General features: G+C 41.4%; 1 protein-coding gene across 1 annotated transcript in view; it reads right to left on the bottom strand.

Annotated features, from left to right (window-relative positions):
* The window catches only part of B4GALNT2 (beta-1,4-N-acetyl-galactosaminyltransferase 2 (SID blood group)), a 384,595-nt gene that overhangs the window by 101,873 nt on the left and 263,937 nt on the right, over positions 1-18,785 (bottom strand). The window contains exons 5-6 of the mRNA XM_073572735.1: positions 9,648-9,837; positions 8,530-8,616 (exon numbers count right to left, since the gene is read on the bottom strand). Coding sequence (XP_073428836.1) covers positions 8,530-8,616; positions 9,648-9,837 — 277 coding nt within the window. The remainder of the gene's footprint in view (positions 1-8,529; positions 8,617-9,647; positions 9,838-18,785) is intronic.

Genomic DNA, 18,785 nt, shown 5'->3' with positions numbered 1-18,785 from the left:
TGGATTTTTAATTTAAATACTTTGGCTCCTATTGAATTAATGTATGATATTGAATTGTTTGTTTTTCAATAAGCACGCAAGCAATGAGGATCAATTTTTGGTCTCTGTTTTTTTAGTGCTTTTTCTTTTTCTATTTTATTTTAATGTTTCTGGGTTTGGTAGTGTAGATTTGATATACAGGTGCTTCTCACTAAATTAGAATATCATCAAAAAGTTAATTTATTTCAGTAATTCAATACAAAAAAGTGAAACTCATTATATAGAGTGATCTATTACAAGTGTTTATTTCTGTTAATGTTGATAATTATGGCTTACAGCCAATGAAAACCCAAAAGTCATCATCTCAGTAAGTTGTCTTCTTAGTCCTTTAGCAAAGGCACACAATCCTGGAGGTCTGCACACATCCACATACAGAATATGTGTGAGACAAAGAGGTCCCATTTTCTCATGTGAACCACTCCTAGTGGTAGAAATATTATGAGCAGTTGTCCCGACCTAACTCTCTAGTTGCTCACATTTATCCCAGGCTATCATTGCTAATTAATCCCTCTTAGTACTATGTGTACTAGAGCATTACTTTAGGTTTATATCACATAGGACATCCATCTCTACGATACATATCTCCCATCCACTATGTGTCTGGTAGCCACCTTACATACCTCCCCTTCCGCCTAAAGCCATGGGGCTTGGCACCTTCTATCATTAGAAACGGGATTCTCGAGACAACATTGGCATTATCATGTAACTTCCCTGCTCTGTGTTCCACATGGAAGCGGAAATCCTGCAGGACTAGAAACCAGCGGTTAACAGGAGCATTTTTCCCCTTCTTCCTCATTCGATTGGGGCATAGTCTGACACCATATTAAATTTTAGCCCTAACAGATAGTATCACAATGTGTCCACCACCCACTTGGCCAAGCATTCCTTTTCTACAGTGGAATAATTTTACTTACATGCTGACAATTTAAAACCCAGTTAGAGAATAGGGTGCTTCTCTCTGTATATCTCCTGAGAATGGACCGCTCCTAATCCAACTTCTGAGGTGTCCATTCAGAGTACAATTTCCTTCTTAAAGTTGGGGCCTACAAGGACTGGCTTCTTACAGAGAGCTACTTTCAGTTCTTGAAAGGCCATCTCCACCTCTGAAGTCCATTTAGCCATAACCGATTTTGTCCCCTTAAGGTGGTTGGTAAGTTGTGTGGCCATAATGGCAAAGTTTGTGAGGAACCTCCTGTAGTACTCCACAATTCCCAGAAAGGATTTAACTTGCTTTCAGACAGTTGTGGATTGCGTCCACTTTATTGTTCTGGGGTTTGATTTTGCCTCTACCTACTACATATCCAAGGTATTTGGCCTCTTCTTTCCCCATGGAACTTTTTTTGATTTATAGAGAACACTACCTGGACCTTTCCCAAATGACTTCTTCAATCCAGACTGAAGATTACGATATCGTCCAGGTGTGTGGTGGCATAATTCTTATCTGGTGTGAGTATGTGGTCCATGGCCCTCTGGAAAGTGGCCGAAGCTCCTTGTAGACTGAATGGCATCCGGACATACTGGAAGCATCTGTCGGGAATAGAGAAAGCAGTCTTCTCCTTTGCTTCTTGTAACATGTGTATTTGATAATATCCCTTCCCTTAGATCCAGGTTAGTTATGCACTTTTCCGGCCCAAGAGTCACGCTTAACTCATTGACACACGGTATCGGATATGCGTCAAACTTAGAGACTTCGTTCAGCTTCCGATAATCATTACAGAATCCCTATTTGCCATCAGGTAGTGAAACAAGGACAAATCAGACAAGTCCACTATAGCACCAGAGGTGTAGTACTACAGTATTACTTGAGGTATATATCACATATATACATATGATACATATTTTATAACCACTGTGTCCGGTAGCTACCTTACACTATATAAAGCTTCTTCAATTTAAAAAAATTCACAGACACCATAAAAAAATTCATGGACAGGGCAAAAAAGGGCAATTTCAATGTTGTGTGTAGATAGTGTTATGGAAAATTGAAAAACATTATTTTAATAATTAGTGTTGAATGATACCACCTGATATTGAAAGATATTGGATCGGATTGGATCGGCTGATCTAAAAAAAGTATCGGGTAAAGTCAATGGGACAGAAATATCGGAATTAAAAAAAACCCTTTCGGGAGTGCGTGTGCATGTCTGTGTGTGTGGGTGGGGCCTGTGCGGGCTGTCGGTGGTCTGTACGGGCCTCTCGGGGGCCTGTGCCGGCTGTCGGTGGTCTGTGCCAGCTGCCAGGGGCCTGTGCCGGCTGCCGGTGGTCTGTACGGCCCTTTCGGGGGGCCTGTGCCGGCTGCCGGTGGTCTGTACGGGCCTCTCGGGGGCCTGTGCCGGCTGTCGGTGGTCTGTGCCAGCTGCCAGGGGCCTGTGCCGGCTGCCGGTGGTCTGTACGGGCCTGCCGGGGGCTTGTGCCGGCTGCCGGGGGTCTGTACGGGCCTGCCGGGGGCTTGTGCCGGCTGCCCGGGGTCTGTACAGGCCTGCCGGGGGCTTGTGCCGGCTGCCGGTGGTCTGTACGGGCCTCTCGGGGGCCTGTGCCAGCTGCCGGTGGTCTGTGCCGGCCTGCCGGGGGCCGGTGCCGGCTGTCGGTGGTCTGTGCGGGCCAGCCAGGGGTCTTGTGTCTGTGCAGGCATCGTCCGATGGGACTACAAGTCCCATCGGGCGATGCCTGCTACACTGACAGTGATTGACACATTAGCCAATGATGGGACAGTAGTAGTCCCATCATCCGGCTAACGAGTTGAATGTAAAAAAAATATATATATACATACTGCATATATACTACATACATACTACATTCATACAACATACATACTACATTCATACAACATACATATATACTACATACATGCTACATATATACTACATTCATACAACATACATACATACTACATACAACATACATGCTACATACTACATTCATACAACATACATATATACTACATACATACTACATATATACTACATCCATACAACATACATACATACTACATACAACATGCATGCTACATACTACATTCATACAACATACATACATACATACTACATACAACATACATGCTACATATATACTACATTCATACAACATACATATATACTACATACTACATACATACTACATATATACTACATTCATACAACATATATACATACTACATACAACATACATGCTACATACTACATTCATACAGCATACATACATGCTACATACTACATACATGCTACATATATACTACATTCATACAACATACATATATACTACATACATACTACATATATACTACATTCATACAACATACATATATACTACATACATACTACATATATACTACATTCATACAACATACATACTACATACATGCTACATACTACATTCATACAACATACATACATGTTACATACTACATACATGCTACATATATACTACATTCATACAACATACATATATACTACATACTACATACATGCTACATATATACTACATTCATACAACATACATATATACTACATACAACATACATACTACATACATACTACACACAATATACATACATTCATACAATACATACATAGTACATACAATACATTCATACAATACATACATATAGACATACAGTACATATAACAGAGTACATACTCACCAATACTTGTCACATTGTTCCCCGAAGCCAGTGTCATCTATGAAAAAATATGAAAATAACAAACAAGCCATATACTCCCTGATCCGCAGAAATCCACGAGGGTCCCACGCCGATTTCCCCTGGAGAACAGCAGCATCAGCTGATGCGACCGCTGTGTGAGAAAGTTCCCAGGCAGCTTTTGCCATAAAGTGAGACTAGGGACTATTTTTTTTAAAGTGGCGGAGGAATACAGTGCGGAAGGATACCTACCTTCCGTCATTGGATTATTGAAGCTCCTAGAGAGCGGTCACATCAGCGGATGCTGCTGTTCTCCACGGGAAATCGGCGTGGAACACTCACTCGTGGATATCTGCGGATCAGGGAGTATTTGGTGGTTTGTTTTTTTCTAATTTCTTTTATAGATGACACTGGCTTCGGTGAGCAAAGTGACAAGTGATGGTGAGTATGTACTCTATGTTATATGTACTGTATGTCTATATGTATGTATTGTATGAATGTATGAATGTATTGTATGTAGTATGTATGTAGTATGTATGTCGTATATATGTATGTTGTATGAATGTATGAATGTATTGTATGTAGTATGTATATTGTATGAATGTAGTATATATGTAGTATGTATGTAGTATGTAGTATGTATGTATGTTGTATGAATGTAGTATATATGTAGCATGTATGTTGTATGTAGTATGTATGTATGTTGTATGAATGTAGTATATATGTAGTATGTATGTAGTATGTAGCATGTATGTTGTATATAGTATGTACTGTATGTATGTTGTATGAATGTAGTATATATGTAGTATGTATGTAGTATGTAGCATGTATGTTGTATGTAGTATGTATGTATGTTGTATGAATGTAGTATATATATGTAGTATGTATGTAGTATGCATGTATGAATGTAGTATATACACTCACTGGCCACTTTATTAGGTACACCTGTCCAACTGTGTGTTAAGACTTAATTTCTAATCAGCCAATCACATGGCGGCAACTCAGTGCATTTAGGCATGTAGACATGGTCAAGACAATCTCCTGCAGTTCAAACCGAGCATCAGTATGGGGAAGAAAGGTGATTTGAGTGCCTTTGAACGTGGCATGATTGTTGGTGCCAGAAGGGCTGGTCTGAGAATTTCAGAAACTGCTGATCTACTGGGATTTTCACGCACAAACATCTCTAGGGTTTACAGAGAATGGTCCGAAAAAGAAAAAAAATCCAGGGAGCGGCAGTTCTGTGGCCGGAAATGCCATGTTGATGCCAGAGGTCAGAGGAGAATGGGCAGACTGGTTCGAGCTGATAGAAAGGCAACAGTGACTCAAATTGCCACCCGTTACAACCAAGGTGGCCAGAAGAGCATCTCTGAACGCACAGTGCGTCGAACTTTGAGGCAGATGGGCTACAGCAGCAGAAGACCACACTGGGTACCACTCCTCTCAGCTAAGAACAGGAAACTGAGGCTAAAATTTGCACAAGCTCATCGAAATTGGACAGTAGAAGATTGGAAAAATGTTGCCTGGTCTGATGAGTCTCGATTTCTGCTGCGACATTCGGATGGTAGGGTCAGAATTTGGCGTAAACAACATGAAAGCATGGATCCATCCTGCCTTGTATCAACGGTTCAGGCTGGTGGTGGTGGTGTCATGGTGTGGGGAATTTTTTCTGGGCACTCTTTGGGCCCCTTGGTACCAATTGAGCATCGTTGCCATGCCACAGCCTACCTGAGTATTGTTGCTGACCATGTCCATCCCTTTATGACCACAATGTACCCAACATCTGATGGCTACTTTCAGCAGGATAATGCGCCATGTCCTAAAGCTCGAATCATCTCAGATTGGTTTCTTGAACATGACAATGAGTTTACTGTACTCAAATGGCCTCCTCAGTCACCAGATCTCAATCCAATAGAGCATCTTTGGGATGTGGTGGAACGGGAGATTCGCATCAGGGATGTGCAGCCGACAAATCTGCGCCAACTGTGTGATGCCATCATGTCAATATGGTCCAAAATCTCTGAGGAATGCTTCCAGCACCTTGTTGAATCTCTGCCACGAAGAATTGAGGCAGTTCTGAAGGCAAAAGGGGGTCCAACCCCTTACTAGCATGGTGTACCTAATAAAGTGGCCAGTGAGTGTATGTAGTATGTACACTCACTGGCCACTTTATTAGGTACACCATGCTAGTAACGGGTTGGACCCCCTTTTGCCTTCAGAACTGCCTCAATTCTTCGTGGCAGAGATTCAACAAGGTGCTGGAAGCATTCCTCAGAGATTTTGGACCATATTGACATGATGGCATCACACAGTTGGCGCAGATTTGTCGGCTGCACATCCCTGATGCGAATCTCCCGTTCCACCACATCCCAAAGATGCTCTATTGGATTGAGATCTGGTGACTGAGGAGGCCATTTGAGTACAGTGAACTCATTGTCATGTTCAAGAAACCAATCTGAGATGATTCGAGCTTTATGACATGGCGCATTATCCTGCTGAAAGTAGCCATCAGATGTTGGGTACATTGTGGTCATAAAGGGATGGACATGGTCAGCAACAATACTCAGGTAGGCTGTGGCGTTGCAACGATGCTCAATTGGTACCAAGGGGCCCAAAGAGTGCCAAGAAAAAATTCCCCACACCATGACACCACCACCACCAGCCTGAACCGTTGATACAAGGCAGGATGGATCCATGCTTTCATGTTGTTCACGCCAAATTCTGACCCTACCATCCGAATGTCGCAGCAGAAATCGAGACTCATCAGACCAGGCAACGTTTTTCCAATCTTCTACTGTCCAATTTCGATGAGCTTGTGCAAATTGTAGCCTCAGTTTCCTGTTCTTAGCTGAGAGGAGTGGTACCCGGTGTGGTCTTCTGCTGCTGTAGCCCATCTGCCTCAAAGTTCGACGCACTGTGCGTTCAGAGATGCTCTTCTGCCTACCTTGGTTGTAACGGGTGGCAATTTGAGTCACTGTTGCCTTTCTATCAGCTCGAACCAGTCTGCCCATTCTCCTCTGACCTCTGGCATCAACAAGGCATTTCCGGCCACAGAACTGCCGCTCACTGGATTTTTTTTCTTTTTCGGACCATTCTCTGTAAACCCTAGAGATGGTTGTGCGTGAAAATCCCAGTAGATCAGCAGTTTCTGAAATACTCAGACCAGCCCTTCTGGCACCAACAATCATGCCACGTTCAAAGGCACTCAAATCACCTTTCTTCCCCATACTGATGCTCGGTTTGAACTGCAGGAGATTGTCTTGACCATGTCTACATGCCTAAATGCACTGAGTTGCCGCCATGTGATTGGCAGATTAGAAATTAAGTCTTAACACACAGTTGGACAGGTGTACCTAATAAAGTGGCCAGTGAGTGTATGTAGTATGTAGCATGTATGTTGTATGTAGTATGTATGTATGTTGTATAAATGTAGCATATATGTAGTATGTATGTAGTATATATGTATGTTGTATGAATGTAGTATATATGTAGCATGTATGTTGTATGTAGTATGTATGTATGTTGTATGAATGTAGTATTTATGTAGTATGTATGTAGTATGTAGTATATATGTATGTTGTATGAATGTAGTATATATGTAGCATGTATGTTGTATGTAGTATGTATGTATGTTGTATGAATGTAGTATATATGTAGTATGTATGTAGTATATAGCATGTATGTTGTATGTAGTATGTATGTATGTTGTATGAATGTAGTATATATGTAGTATGTATGTTGTATGAATGTAGTATATATGTAATATATATGTAGTATGTAGCATGTATGTTGTATGTAGTATATATGTATGTTGTATGAATATAGTATGTATGTAGTATATATGTAGTATGTATGTTGTATGAATGTAGTATATATGTATGTTGTATGTATGTTGTATGAATGTAGTATATATGAAGTATGTATGTAGTATGTATATATATATATATATATTTTTTTTTTTACATTCAACACATTAGCCGGATGATGGGACTACTACTGTCCCATCATTGGCTAATGTGTCAATCACTGTCAGTGTAGCAGGCATCGGCCGATGGGACTTATAGTCCCATCGGACGATGCCTGCACACACACACGACCACCGGCAGCCCCGCACAGACCACCGGCAGCCGGCACAGGCCCCCGGCACAGACCACCGACAGCCCGCACAGGCCCCCCGAGAGGCCCGTACAGACCACCGGCAGCCAACACAGACCACCGACAGCTGGCACAGGCTCCCGAGAGGCCCGTACAGACCACCGGCAGGCCCGCACTGACCGCGCATCATGATGCGCACAGACCGCGCATCATGATGACATCATTTAAGCAGCCAATCACAGCCATGCCAATAGTTAACATGCCTACATGCCTAACAGGATGTGCCCACACTTCTGAGGATTCCCATTGGCTGAATCAAATCAAGCGGGCTCATTGCATTATGGGAACTTCCGATTCCGGTATCCGATATAGAAAAAATATCGGTACTCGGTATCGGAATTCCGATACAGCGAATATCGGCCGATACCCGGAATGCTCAACACTATTAATAATACATTCAACAATAGGCTATGTTTGATGATAGATATGCTGAATAATTATTTCATCCCCTACCTTTTCACTGGTCATGAAAGCTGAGAAAAATTACCATTTTATTAAAAATATATTTTTATTATAAATCACACATTAAAATACACACACACACACACATTATATATATATATATATGTATGTATATATATATATATATATATATATACACACATACACACACACACACACATTATATATATATATATATGTATGTATATATATATATATATATATATACACACACATATACACACACACACACACATTACCTCTTCCTGGGTCATGCAAGTGAGGAATTTGTGGCTGACGGATGGAAACTGGTATATGAACTGTATGTTTACCAAGAGTAAAGTTCACTAAAATGGAGACAGGAAAAAAAGAACATGAAAACAAGTTTATAAAAAGCACTTGTAAACCAGCAACCCGTGTCCATTATATTGTTATTCATTCTTGTCTACGTCAGTATTCTGTAAAGATAATTTACAAAGACAAAGAAGAGGTCAAGCATACAAACTGCTATACAATGCATGGATTCATATAATTACCTTTTTCACTTATTTTCATAATTGTGTCATAGAACCTACACAGATATATCCACCTCAGTACTACAGTAGTAACTATCTGGGCTACTGGTTCTGGATCTAGCAGCACATATCTGTCAGACGGTTTTTGCTATGTAATCTGAGAGCTGCAGGATGATGGTGTAGAGGCCCTGATTTCAGTGATGTATCACTTACTGGACTGCTTGGTGTAGCTTTAGCAGAATTCCTGATGTCTTTGCTGTACAGTAGATATATCAGTGGTCAAAATACCGAGCTGTATATAACCTCGCCTACAACACTGAATGGCAATTTTCTATGTACATTATGCCTTATCAATAAGCTGCCGATCAGTGGTGGGGATACATAGATCAGCTTGATTGTCTGCATGTGAAACCTAGTCAGACATTGATAACCTCCTGCTGATAAAACAGTGATTGTATTGAAACTACATCACACAGCCTAACAAGTAACACATCTTAGGCTATCTGCTGATAGACTTTTCTCAAGGAATATTAAAGGACAGGAACAAAAAAGAGAATCTATCGTTTACACCACCAGAGACAAACTTATGTCTAAGGGCTCATACTCACATGCAAGAAATTCGGACGAGTCTCGCACATCAATACCTGGCACTGCCACCAGCACTCGGCTTGTAGCATTCAGCTGCTTACTGCCGGGTATTGACGTGCGAGACTCGTTTGAGTTTCTCGCATGTGAGTATGAGCCCTTACTAGGATCAACAAATCAGAGTAAGAACTCAAGTAGATAAATAGGAGTCAATCAGCTGTCCATAAAATCAAAATATCAAAATCAAGTGAACATAAATTTATTTAGTAACTTCTCACCAATATCCATGCTGTTTATGCTATATATTGTGCTTGTGTAAGTGATAGACTTCAAAATATTATTTAATACTCGGATGCTCCTGGTCAATAAAGTCAGATGTTTTTCTCCTCTACCATAAGCTTGACAATCTGAAATTCCGGATATATTCATTAAAAAGTCAATGGTTCCCAAAGAAGCCTCAAGAGTTACCTGTAATACAAAAAGATATTTAGGATGTATGACCGGCGTCACTACTGCAGAATACGAGTGAGTGCTATGCACTGAGAAAATTTTGCACGGCGCTCTCATTGACGTTAGAAAGGTGAAGTGAGTTCATTGGCTGTGAACTCGCAGAACCTGTCTGATGGCACTGTGAGCAGGAGAACATACTCACGCTCATGGTGAAATCAGATAGGTAATAAAAGTTCACAGAGAGACACCGAGTGTCTCAGTGTCTTTGCTGGATTACAGGCTGTATGGTCACATCATGCAATCATGCAGCCTGCCACCTAGATGTAGCAGAGCTAGATCCATCGTGGTACAAATGGATTAGCAGCATCTCTGAGGACAGGTGAGGAATATTGTTTTTTTCTCTTTTGCAGATGACAAGGGCATTGGAGGAATGGGCAAGGTCGAAAGTATGGTTTAATTAAGGTTATTAAAGGAGTCTGTCATTATTTAAAAAAAAGAACTTTATTCTGGGTGTCTGTGTGTTCATACAATGTGACTATTGCGTTAGTAAAGGGGGCATCTGCTTGATTCCTCTCCATTACTAACCTCGGGGCTTGATGTCACCTTGAAAATTGCGAAACAAATGTTACAACACCTCCTGATAGAATTCCTAACTTTTATTCCATAATAATAAAAATGCAAAAAGCTCCTCGGACTCCACTATATCTCACATGAGGACATGAGTGGCACGTTACGATAGCTGCCGCGATCTTTATCAAAACTAACACACCATAGAATCATAGAATCATAGAATCATAGAGTTGGAAGGGACCTCCTGGGCCATCTGGTCCAACCCCCTGCTCAAAGCAGGATTCGCTAAATCATCCCAGTCAGATGTCTGTCCAGCCTCTGTTTGAAGACTTCCATTGAAGGAGAACTCACCACTTCTCGTGGCAGCCTGTTCCACTCATTGATCACTCTAACTGTCAAAAAGTTTTTTCTAATATCTAATCTGTGTCTCCTCCCATTCAGTTTCATCCCATTGCTTCTAGTCTTTCCTTGTGCAAATGAGAATAAAGTTGATCCTTCTACAATGTGACAGCCCTTTAGATATTTGTAGACAGCTATTAAGTCTCCTCTCAGTCTTCTCTTTTGCAAACTAAACATTCCCAAATCCTGCAACCTTTCCTCATAAGACAGGGTTTGCAGACCGGTCACCATTCTGGTCGCTCTTTTCTGAACTTGCTCCAGTTTGTTGATGTCTTTTTTTAAAATGTGGTGCCCAAAACTGGACACAATATTCCAGATGAGGTCTGACCAAAGAGGAGTAGAGGGAAATAATGACTTCACGTGATCTAGACTGTATGCTTCTGTTAATACATCCTAGAATTGCATTTGCCTTTTTTGCTGCTGCATCACACTGTTGACTCATATTCAGTCTGTGATCTATTAGTATACCCAAGTCTTTTTCACATGTGCTGTCACTTAGCCCTATTCCTCCCATTCTATATCTGCTTTTTTCATTTTTATTGCCCAGATGTAGTACTTTGCATTTCTCCCTGTTAAAAACCATTCTGTTAGTTGCTGCCCACTTCTCCAGTTTATTTAAATCTTTTTGAATCCTCTCTCTCTCTTCTCTAGTATTAGCTATCCCTCCTAGCTTTGTGTCATCAGCAAATTTAATCAGTTTACCCTCAATTCCTTCATCTAAATCGTTGATAAAGATGTTGAACAATACAGGGCCCAGGACAGAGCCCTGTGGTACCCCACTTGACACATTCTTCCAACTGGATGTGCAGCCATTTACGACCACTCTTTGGTTCCGATCACTAAGCCAGTTATGAATCCACCTAACAGTTGCCTTGTCCATTCCATACTTAGTCATTTTTTCAGTAAGGATTGTATGAGAGACTTTGTCAAATGCTTTGCTGAAGTCAAGATATACTATATCTACAGCATTTCCTTGATCCACCCAATCAGTGATACCATCATAGAAGGAAATTAAGTTAGTCTGACATGACTTATTAGTTGCAAACCCATGCTGACTCTGTTTAATCACTTCATTCTTATCCAGGTATTGACATACATGTTGTTTAATAATTTGTTCAAAGATCTTTCCTGGTATAGAAGTCAGACTCACCGGCCTATAGTTGCCTGGGTCCACCTTCTTCCCCTTTTTGAAGATAGGAACAACATTTGCTCTTCTCCAGTCTTCTGGCACACCTCCTGTTCTCCAAGAATTTTCAAAGATTATGGAGAGGGGTTCAAAAATTTCTTCTGCTATCTCCTTCAGTACTCTGGGGTGTAATTCATCTGGACCTGGAGACTTGAATTCATTTAGGTTAGCTAAGTGTTTCCTCACTATCTTTCTGTTTATAGATATCCTGGATTCTTCTATTCCCTTAATAGGACAGTGAATAACAGTTGATGCTACATTTCCTTTCTGAGAGAAAACAGATGCAAAATAGGAATTTAAAAGTTCAGCCTTCTCAACATCCTGTCTTACCATTTCATCATTTTCATCCTGTAAAAATCCTATAGCATCTTTGACTTTTCTTTTACTTTTGACATATCCCCAAAATCCTTTAATATTGCTTTTGACATCTCTTGCAAGCCTCAATTCATTTTCAGCTTTAGCTAATCTGATTTGTGCCCTGCAGGTTCTGCAGACAGCATTATATTCTTCTTTAGATATGCCTCCCTCTTTCCATTTTATAAACATTTTTTTCTTCCTTTTTAGCATGTGCTTAAGTTCTGTGTTCATCCATCCTGGTTTCCTTAAATGCTTCCTATTCTTCCCTCTATTCGGAATTGTTAACTGTGCTTTGAGAATTTCATTTTTCAAGATTTCCCATCCTTCCTGGACATTTTTGTCTTTAAGGATATCCAGCCATTGGATCCCTCCAATTCTCTTTCTGAATCCCTTAAAATCTGCCTTTCTGAAATCTAACCTTGACGTCTGAGTCTTCACAGGTCTTCCGCCTCTAGTTATCCAAAATTCTAAAATAGCATGGTCGCTACCTCCTAGGGTCCCAGCCACTTTTACCTCCTCAACCATTTCCTCCCTGTTTATAAGGATTAGATCCAAGGTAGCAGTTCCCCTTGTTTTCTCCCTTACCTTTTGGAAGATAAAGTTGTCAGCAAGAGAGGATAAGAATTTCCTTGACCTGTTAGTTTTGCCTGAGAGAGATTCCCAACAAATGTCTGGATAGTTGAAATCTCCCATGACAACTATGTCATATTTTTTGGAGAACTTGGCCATTTGATGCATAAAGAGTTCATCCATATCTTCAGCTTGCACAGGCGGCCTGTAGTAAATGCCTACAATGGTGTCCTTTCCATTGTTCTGTCCTTGTATTCTTACCCAAACAGTTTCCACAGAACTCCCAGTCTGTGAAGCTTCAATCTCTGTGCAGATATACGCGTTTCTAACATACAATGCGACACCCCCTCCTCGTTTATCAAGTCTGTTTCTTGCAAATAAGTTGTATCCTTCTAGTCTTGTATTCCAATCATGTGTATTGTCCCACCAAGTTTCAGTGATTCCAATGACATCATATTTCTTTTCCTGTGTTAGTAGTTCCAATTCTCCTTGTTTGTTGCCCATGCTTTGTGCATTAGTATAGAAACATTCTAGTTTGTGATTGGTTTCTCTTTCTCCAATATTTTTATTAATTAGATTCTTTCGTCTTTGTTCTTCCTTTCCACTTCTAATAGCAGAGTTCTCAATAGCATTTGTCAGGTGTATGGCTTTTTCTGGTCTTTTGCTTCCCTTCCCATGTTGTTCTAGTTTAAAGCTCTCCTTACAAATGTAGCAAGGCGACTTCCAAATACATGCTTTCCAGTTTTCGTAAGGTGCACCCCATCTCTAGCAAGTAGTCCATCGTATAAGTAGTTCACTCCGTGATCCAGAAATCCAAATCGTTGCTGACAGCACCATTGACGTAGCCAGTTGTTCACCTGCAGAATCTTATTCCACCTCCTTGTTCCATGGCCATCCACTGGGAGGATGGATGAGAAGACCACCTGCGCTCCCAGTTCTTTCACTTTCTTGCCTAAGTCTTCAAAGTCTCTGCAGATGGTTTCCATGTCGTTTTTTGCCATTGAATTGCAAAACATTAAAAAGGACCTGACACCAATCAAATGTCAGACAAAAACATACAAATATTTTGTGTATAGATCGCTACATGTTAAACAAATAAATTTGCACATATTGAAGAATTATTACACAAAATTAAATACAATCATTTGTGATAACAAAATTAAAATGACTTATACTTTGATATAAATTAGTAATGAAACATGATCTCATTTCTTATTCAGACCGTCAGAAAATCTAGTCCCCAGGTTAAAGATCCAATACACCTCCCGGGTAAGTAGATCTCCCCACCTCGAAGAGGTCTCTTGATTGTTTCCAACCCTATTACTTGAAAGGAAGCAATGCTATGTGAATGATAATTGATAAAATGTTTAACTGCTGAAGATATATTTTGATTCCCGTTAGAAGTACTAGGCCGGGGTCACACTAGCGATTAAAACGGTCGAATGCAATGCGATAAAAAATCGCATTGCATTCGAACCCATGTTATTCTATGGGGCAGCTCACATCATGCGATTTTTTATCGCATCCGATCCTCAGACCGAGACAATCGCAGCATGCCGCAATTGTCACCGATTTTCGGATCGGATGCAATGCAAGTCTATGGATGCGATAAAAAAACGCATGGAAAACGCATCAAACGTGTGACTTGCGATTAAATCGCACAACTTCTCCAGGTCTACAGGATAGGGCATCAGGCATTGGCATTGGATGTCAATTTGATGCTTAGATGCGATTAAAATTGGTTCCTTGCCGGAAAATGGGATGACAGACGGATATCTGGCCAAGAATTCTTTGTGCGATTTCGTACCGTTAAAACGGGACCTATTTTTTAATGGTTGTGTGTGACTCCAGCCTTAGATGTATCATACAGGTGCTCCTCTATGCGTGTTTTCAATTTCCTCAACGTACAGCCAACATATGCTTTATTGCAAATATTGCAATGATTTTTGTACATAACAAACCATGTGATGCAATTAATAAAACCTTTTATTTTAAATGTGATGGTGTTATGTCCCATGAATGAGACATTTTACAGACTGTCCTGTGCATTTTACATGCTGTATTACAGTCTCTCATATTGTTTACTGTTGCTATGTTTTCCTGTGTTTTACATAGCTGAAATCCTCCCTTTCCATCAAGTTTGTCCCTTCTGTTTCCCTCTTCGGGTGTGATGTCACTTCCTTCTTCTTCCCCCTGTGTCTCAGTCTCCATCTTGGCTTCATTAGAAGCACATGTGTTTTCAGCCTGTCTGAAGAAAGTCTTTTTTACCTGCTGCTGTTTGTATGCATTCAACAAGAATTCTTAAAGAAATCAAAGTCTCTCCTGGATTCTTCATAACATGTGTGCCGGCAGCTGAGTTGAGTTATCTGTGACCGTCGCCAGTTGTAAGTAAGGTGAAGAGATCCAGCATCTCACAGAGCCATATTTGCAGCCACAGGCCCCGGGGACAGAATAGTAAAAAATACTTACCAGATTCATCTGTAAAGCCTTTCCAGCTTCTATAAATCTACAGAACTTCCTGCAGAGCATCCGCTCTCAGAATATAAGAGACTATACAGCTCCCCTTCTCCCTGTGAATCAGGATGGCTGAAGGAATGACTACACAGTCTCTGCCAGACCCATTGTTAGAGGAAGAGTGCATAGAACTTGATCCACCATTTAGTGAGAAGGCTAGACATCCCACAAAGCCTACATGGAAAGTAAGGGAGAATCTAGAATCCAGTAAACATGATCTTCTCCGTGCTATAGCAGAGCTATGGCAAAAACTGCTGAGTCATATAGACAGCCTGTCTCAGCCTGCTTCTCTCCAACGACCACCAGAGGGAACCCTTGTACAACTGTGTTCAGATTATCAACGTTATGCAAAAATAGCAGACCAGTTCATCTCAGTGTTAAAGAGACTTAACCCATCAGTTACCTGCAAAGGGCTGCAAGCTTTCCAACAACTTAACTCTGAGAGAGAAAGCATGGTGTGCGATATAAAAGCCAAGACAGAGGCAAGAATCGCGCTAATAGCCGAGATGTTATCTTGTATTTCTGGCTCAGCCAGACAGTCAAAGCGATCATCTAAGTCATGCTCTTCAAAATCCTCAGCGAACAGCTCATAAAAGCACATGTAGAAGCCGAGGCCACTAAAATACAAGCTGCCTTCACTCAAAAGTAAACGGAGATGAAAAAAGAGGCCCAAGACAGAGGCAAGAATCGCGCTAATAGCCGAGATGTTATCTTGTATTTCTGGCTCAGCCAGACAGTCAAAGCGATCATCTAAGTCATGCTCTTCAAAATCCTCAGCGAACAGCTCGTAAAAGCACATGTAGAAGCCGAGGCCACTAAAATACAAGCTGCCTTCACTCAAAAGTAAACGGAGATGAAAAAAGAGGCCCTAGAGAAGGAACGTGAGCACGCCATAGCCATGGCAAGGTTAAAGGTCCTGGAACAAGCTATCAGTCGGAGCCAAAGAGACAGCATCAGTGTAAGTGATTTTGATACTGAAGACTCTCTTAAGCGTACTAGAGACTATGTACAAAGCCAATACAGCGCTACCCCTGCTCCTGCAATCCTTCCTGACCACACAGATGCGCCCCTGAGACAACATGACACAGAGTGTTTACCCGCATCCTGCCCCCGAGGTCAATACAATACGCTGCCAACCTTGCATCCTGATCCTCCTCTGTGCACCGAAATTTACCAGAAACTTGCACCTCACCAAATCTTATACACAGAAACATACGTGCAGGCCAATATGCAGGCACAAGTGTTAGCTTGTGATGAACCTTTCACTAAACGAGGAGTCCTATCTGTTGTGAACAGCATCTATGATCCTCTCGGGTTTATTGCACCCATCACGATTCAAGGCAAGATACTGTTGAGAGTACGGATTGGGACACTCCACTACCATCCCAGAAACAACAAAGGTGGGAGGCGTGGAAGAAGTCTCTGAAGGTCTTAGAGCATTTCCAAGTCCCACGTTGTTATTCCCCAGGCACCCTTTCAGCCACCATCAGAAGAGAAGTCCACATTTTCTCCGACGCTTCTACAGAAGCTATAGCTGCCGTAGCCTACCTGAAGACTTTAGAAGATGGTAACAAGGTGCATTGTGGATTCATCCTCGGTAAGGCAAAACTAACCCCAAAACCTGCTCACTCTGTTCCAAGACTCGAACTTTGTGCCGCCGTTCTGGCAGTGGAATTAGCTGAAGCTATAAAGGACGAAATGGACATTGCTATTGATTCATTTACCTTCTACACAGACAGTAAAGTGGTACTTGGTTACATCTATACTGAAACAAAACAATTTTATGTCTATGTCAGCAATAGAGTAGAGCGTATCAGAAGCTTCTCTACCCCTGACCAGTGGTACTACGTCCCTACTGACATGAATGAAGCTGATCGAGGGACGAGACTCACAGCCGCGTCTAAACTCAATGACAACATATGGGTGTCACCTCCAAGGCTCCTGTACGAGGATTCCAGTTCAAGGGACTTCAACAACATTTACAAGCTGGTGGAACCATAGTCTGACAAAGAGATCAGGCCAATCATTTCTACTCACTACACTTCGGTGTTGCAAAAATTGAAACTGAGATCGCTCCACTTTGAGCGCTTCTCAAGATGGTCAGCTGTCGTGAGGGCCATAACTTGTCTTATTCACATCACCCGGTCCTTTGTCGGTAACAAGACATCAGAGTGTTGTGGCTGGCATATGTGTAGAGGACACCCTACCGTTGCTGATATCAGACATGCCGAGTAATTCATCATCCGATGTGTGCAACAAGAAGAATATGGTCACGAGATTGACAGAATCACAAGGGGTACTAGCCTGTCTAAGAACAGTTCTCTGTTTGAATTGGACCCAGTGATCGATCATCACGGTTTGCTGAAGGAGGACATCACATGAAAATTGTTGTTTATGGACACAGCGCACGGCAGGGAGCCTACCGCCATATATTCCTTCAGCTGTGTTGGAACATTCTAACATTGAACTTTCTCCAGCGGATTATTGGGTTGGTAGAAGTGTTTGCACGTTGCGGCTTCCCCAATCTGAAGATGGGTTTACGTTTGGACTCGGTCTATTCCACTGTTGAGGACTTCATGCCTCCAACTGAAGATTGGACCATGCCATTTGGACTACAACTGTTGTTGTTATTACTTGCATGCTTGTTATCCTTTGTTTTTCAGGTCTGCAGTTCTCCAGAGGATATCATAAAAATTATTAAATCTATAGATTTCAGATGGGGAGTGTTATGTCCCATGAATGAGACATTTTACAGACAGCCTTGTACATTTTACATGCTGCATTGCAGTCTCTCATATTGTTTATTGTTGCTATGTGTTCCTGTGTTTTGCATAGCTGAAATCCTCCCTTTCCATCAAGTTTGTCCCTTCTGTCTCTCTGTCTCCCTCTTCTGGGTGTGATGTCACTTCCTTCTTCTTCCCCCTGTTCTCATTCTCCATCTTGGCTTCTTTAGAGGCACATGTGCTTTCAACTTGTCTGAAGAAAGTCTTTTTTACCTGCTGCTGTTTGTATGCATTCAACAAGAGTTCTTAAAGAAATCAAAGTCTCTTCTGGATTCTTCATAACATGTGTGCCGGCAGCTGAGTTAAGCTATCTGTGACCGTCGCCAAATGTAAGTAAGGTGAAGAGATCCAGCATCTCACAGAGCCATATATGTAGCCACAGGCCCCAGGGACAGAATAGATGGTATTATCATGACTATTAAAGGTTTTAGAATTTACCATTTGTTTGCAAGTTCTGCAATCCATTCTACCGCATTTAGAACTACCTTTGCAACTTAACCATGTTTTATGATGTATCCTGAAAAGAAACATACTAGGGGACAGCATATTACCCAAAGTCGGGGCTCTCCTTGCCACAATGTTGCAGC

Source organism: Dendrobates tinctorius, unplaced genomic scaffold, assembly GCF_039654945.1.
Source record: "Dendrobates tinctorius isolate UK_male_01 unplaced genomic scaffold, ASM3965494v1 ptg000032l, whole genome shotgun sequence".
In the NCBI taxonomy this organism is placed as follows: domain Eukaryota; kingdom Metazoa; phylum Chordata; class Amphibia; order Anura; family Dendrobatidae; genus Dendrobates; species Dendrobates tinctorius.
Note: the sequence above shows the minus strand (reverse complement) of the source record. Positions and strands in the feature narration are given on the sequence as shown.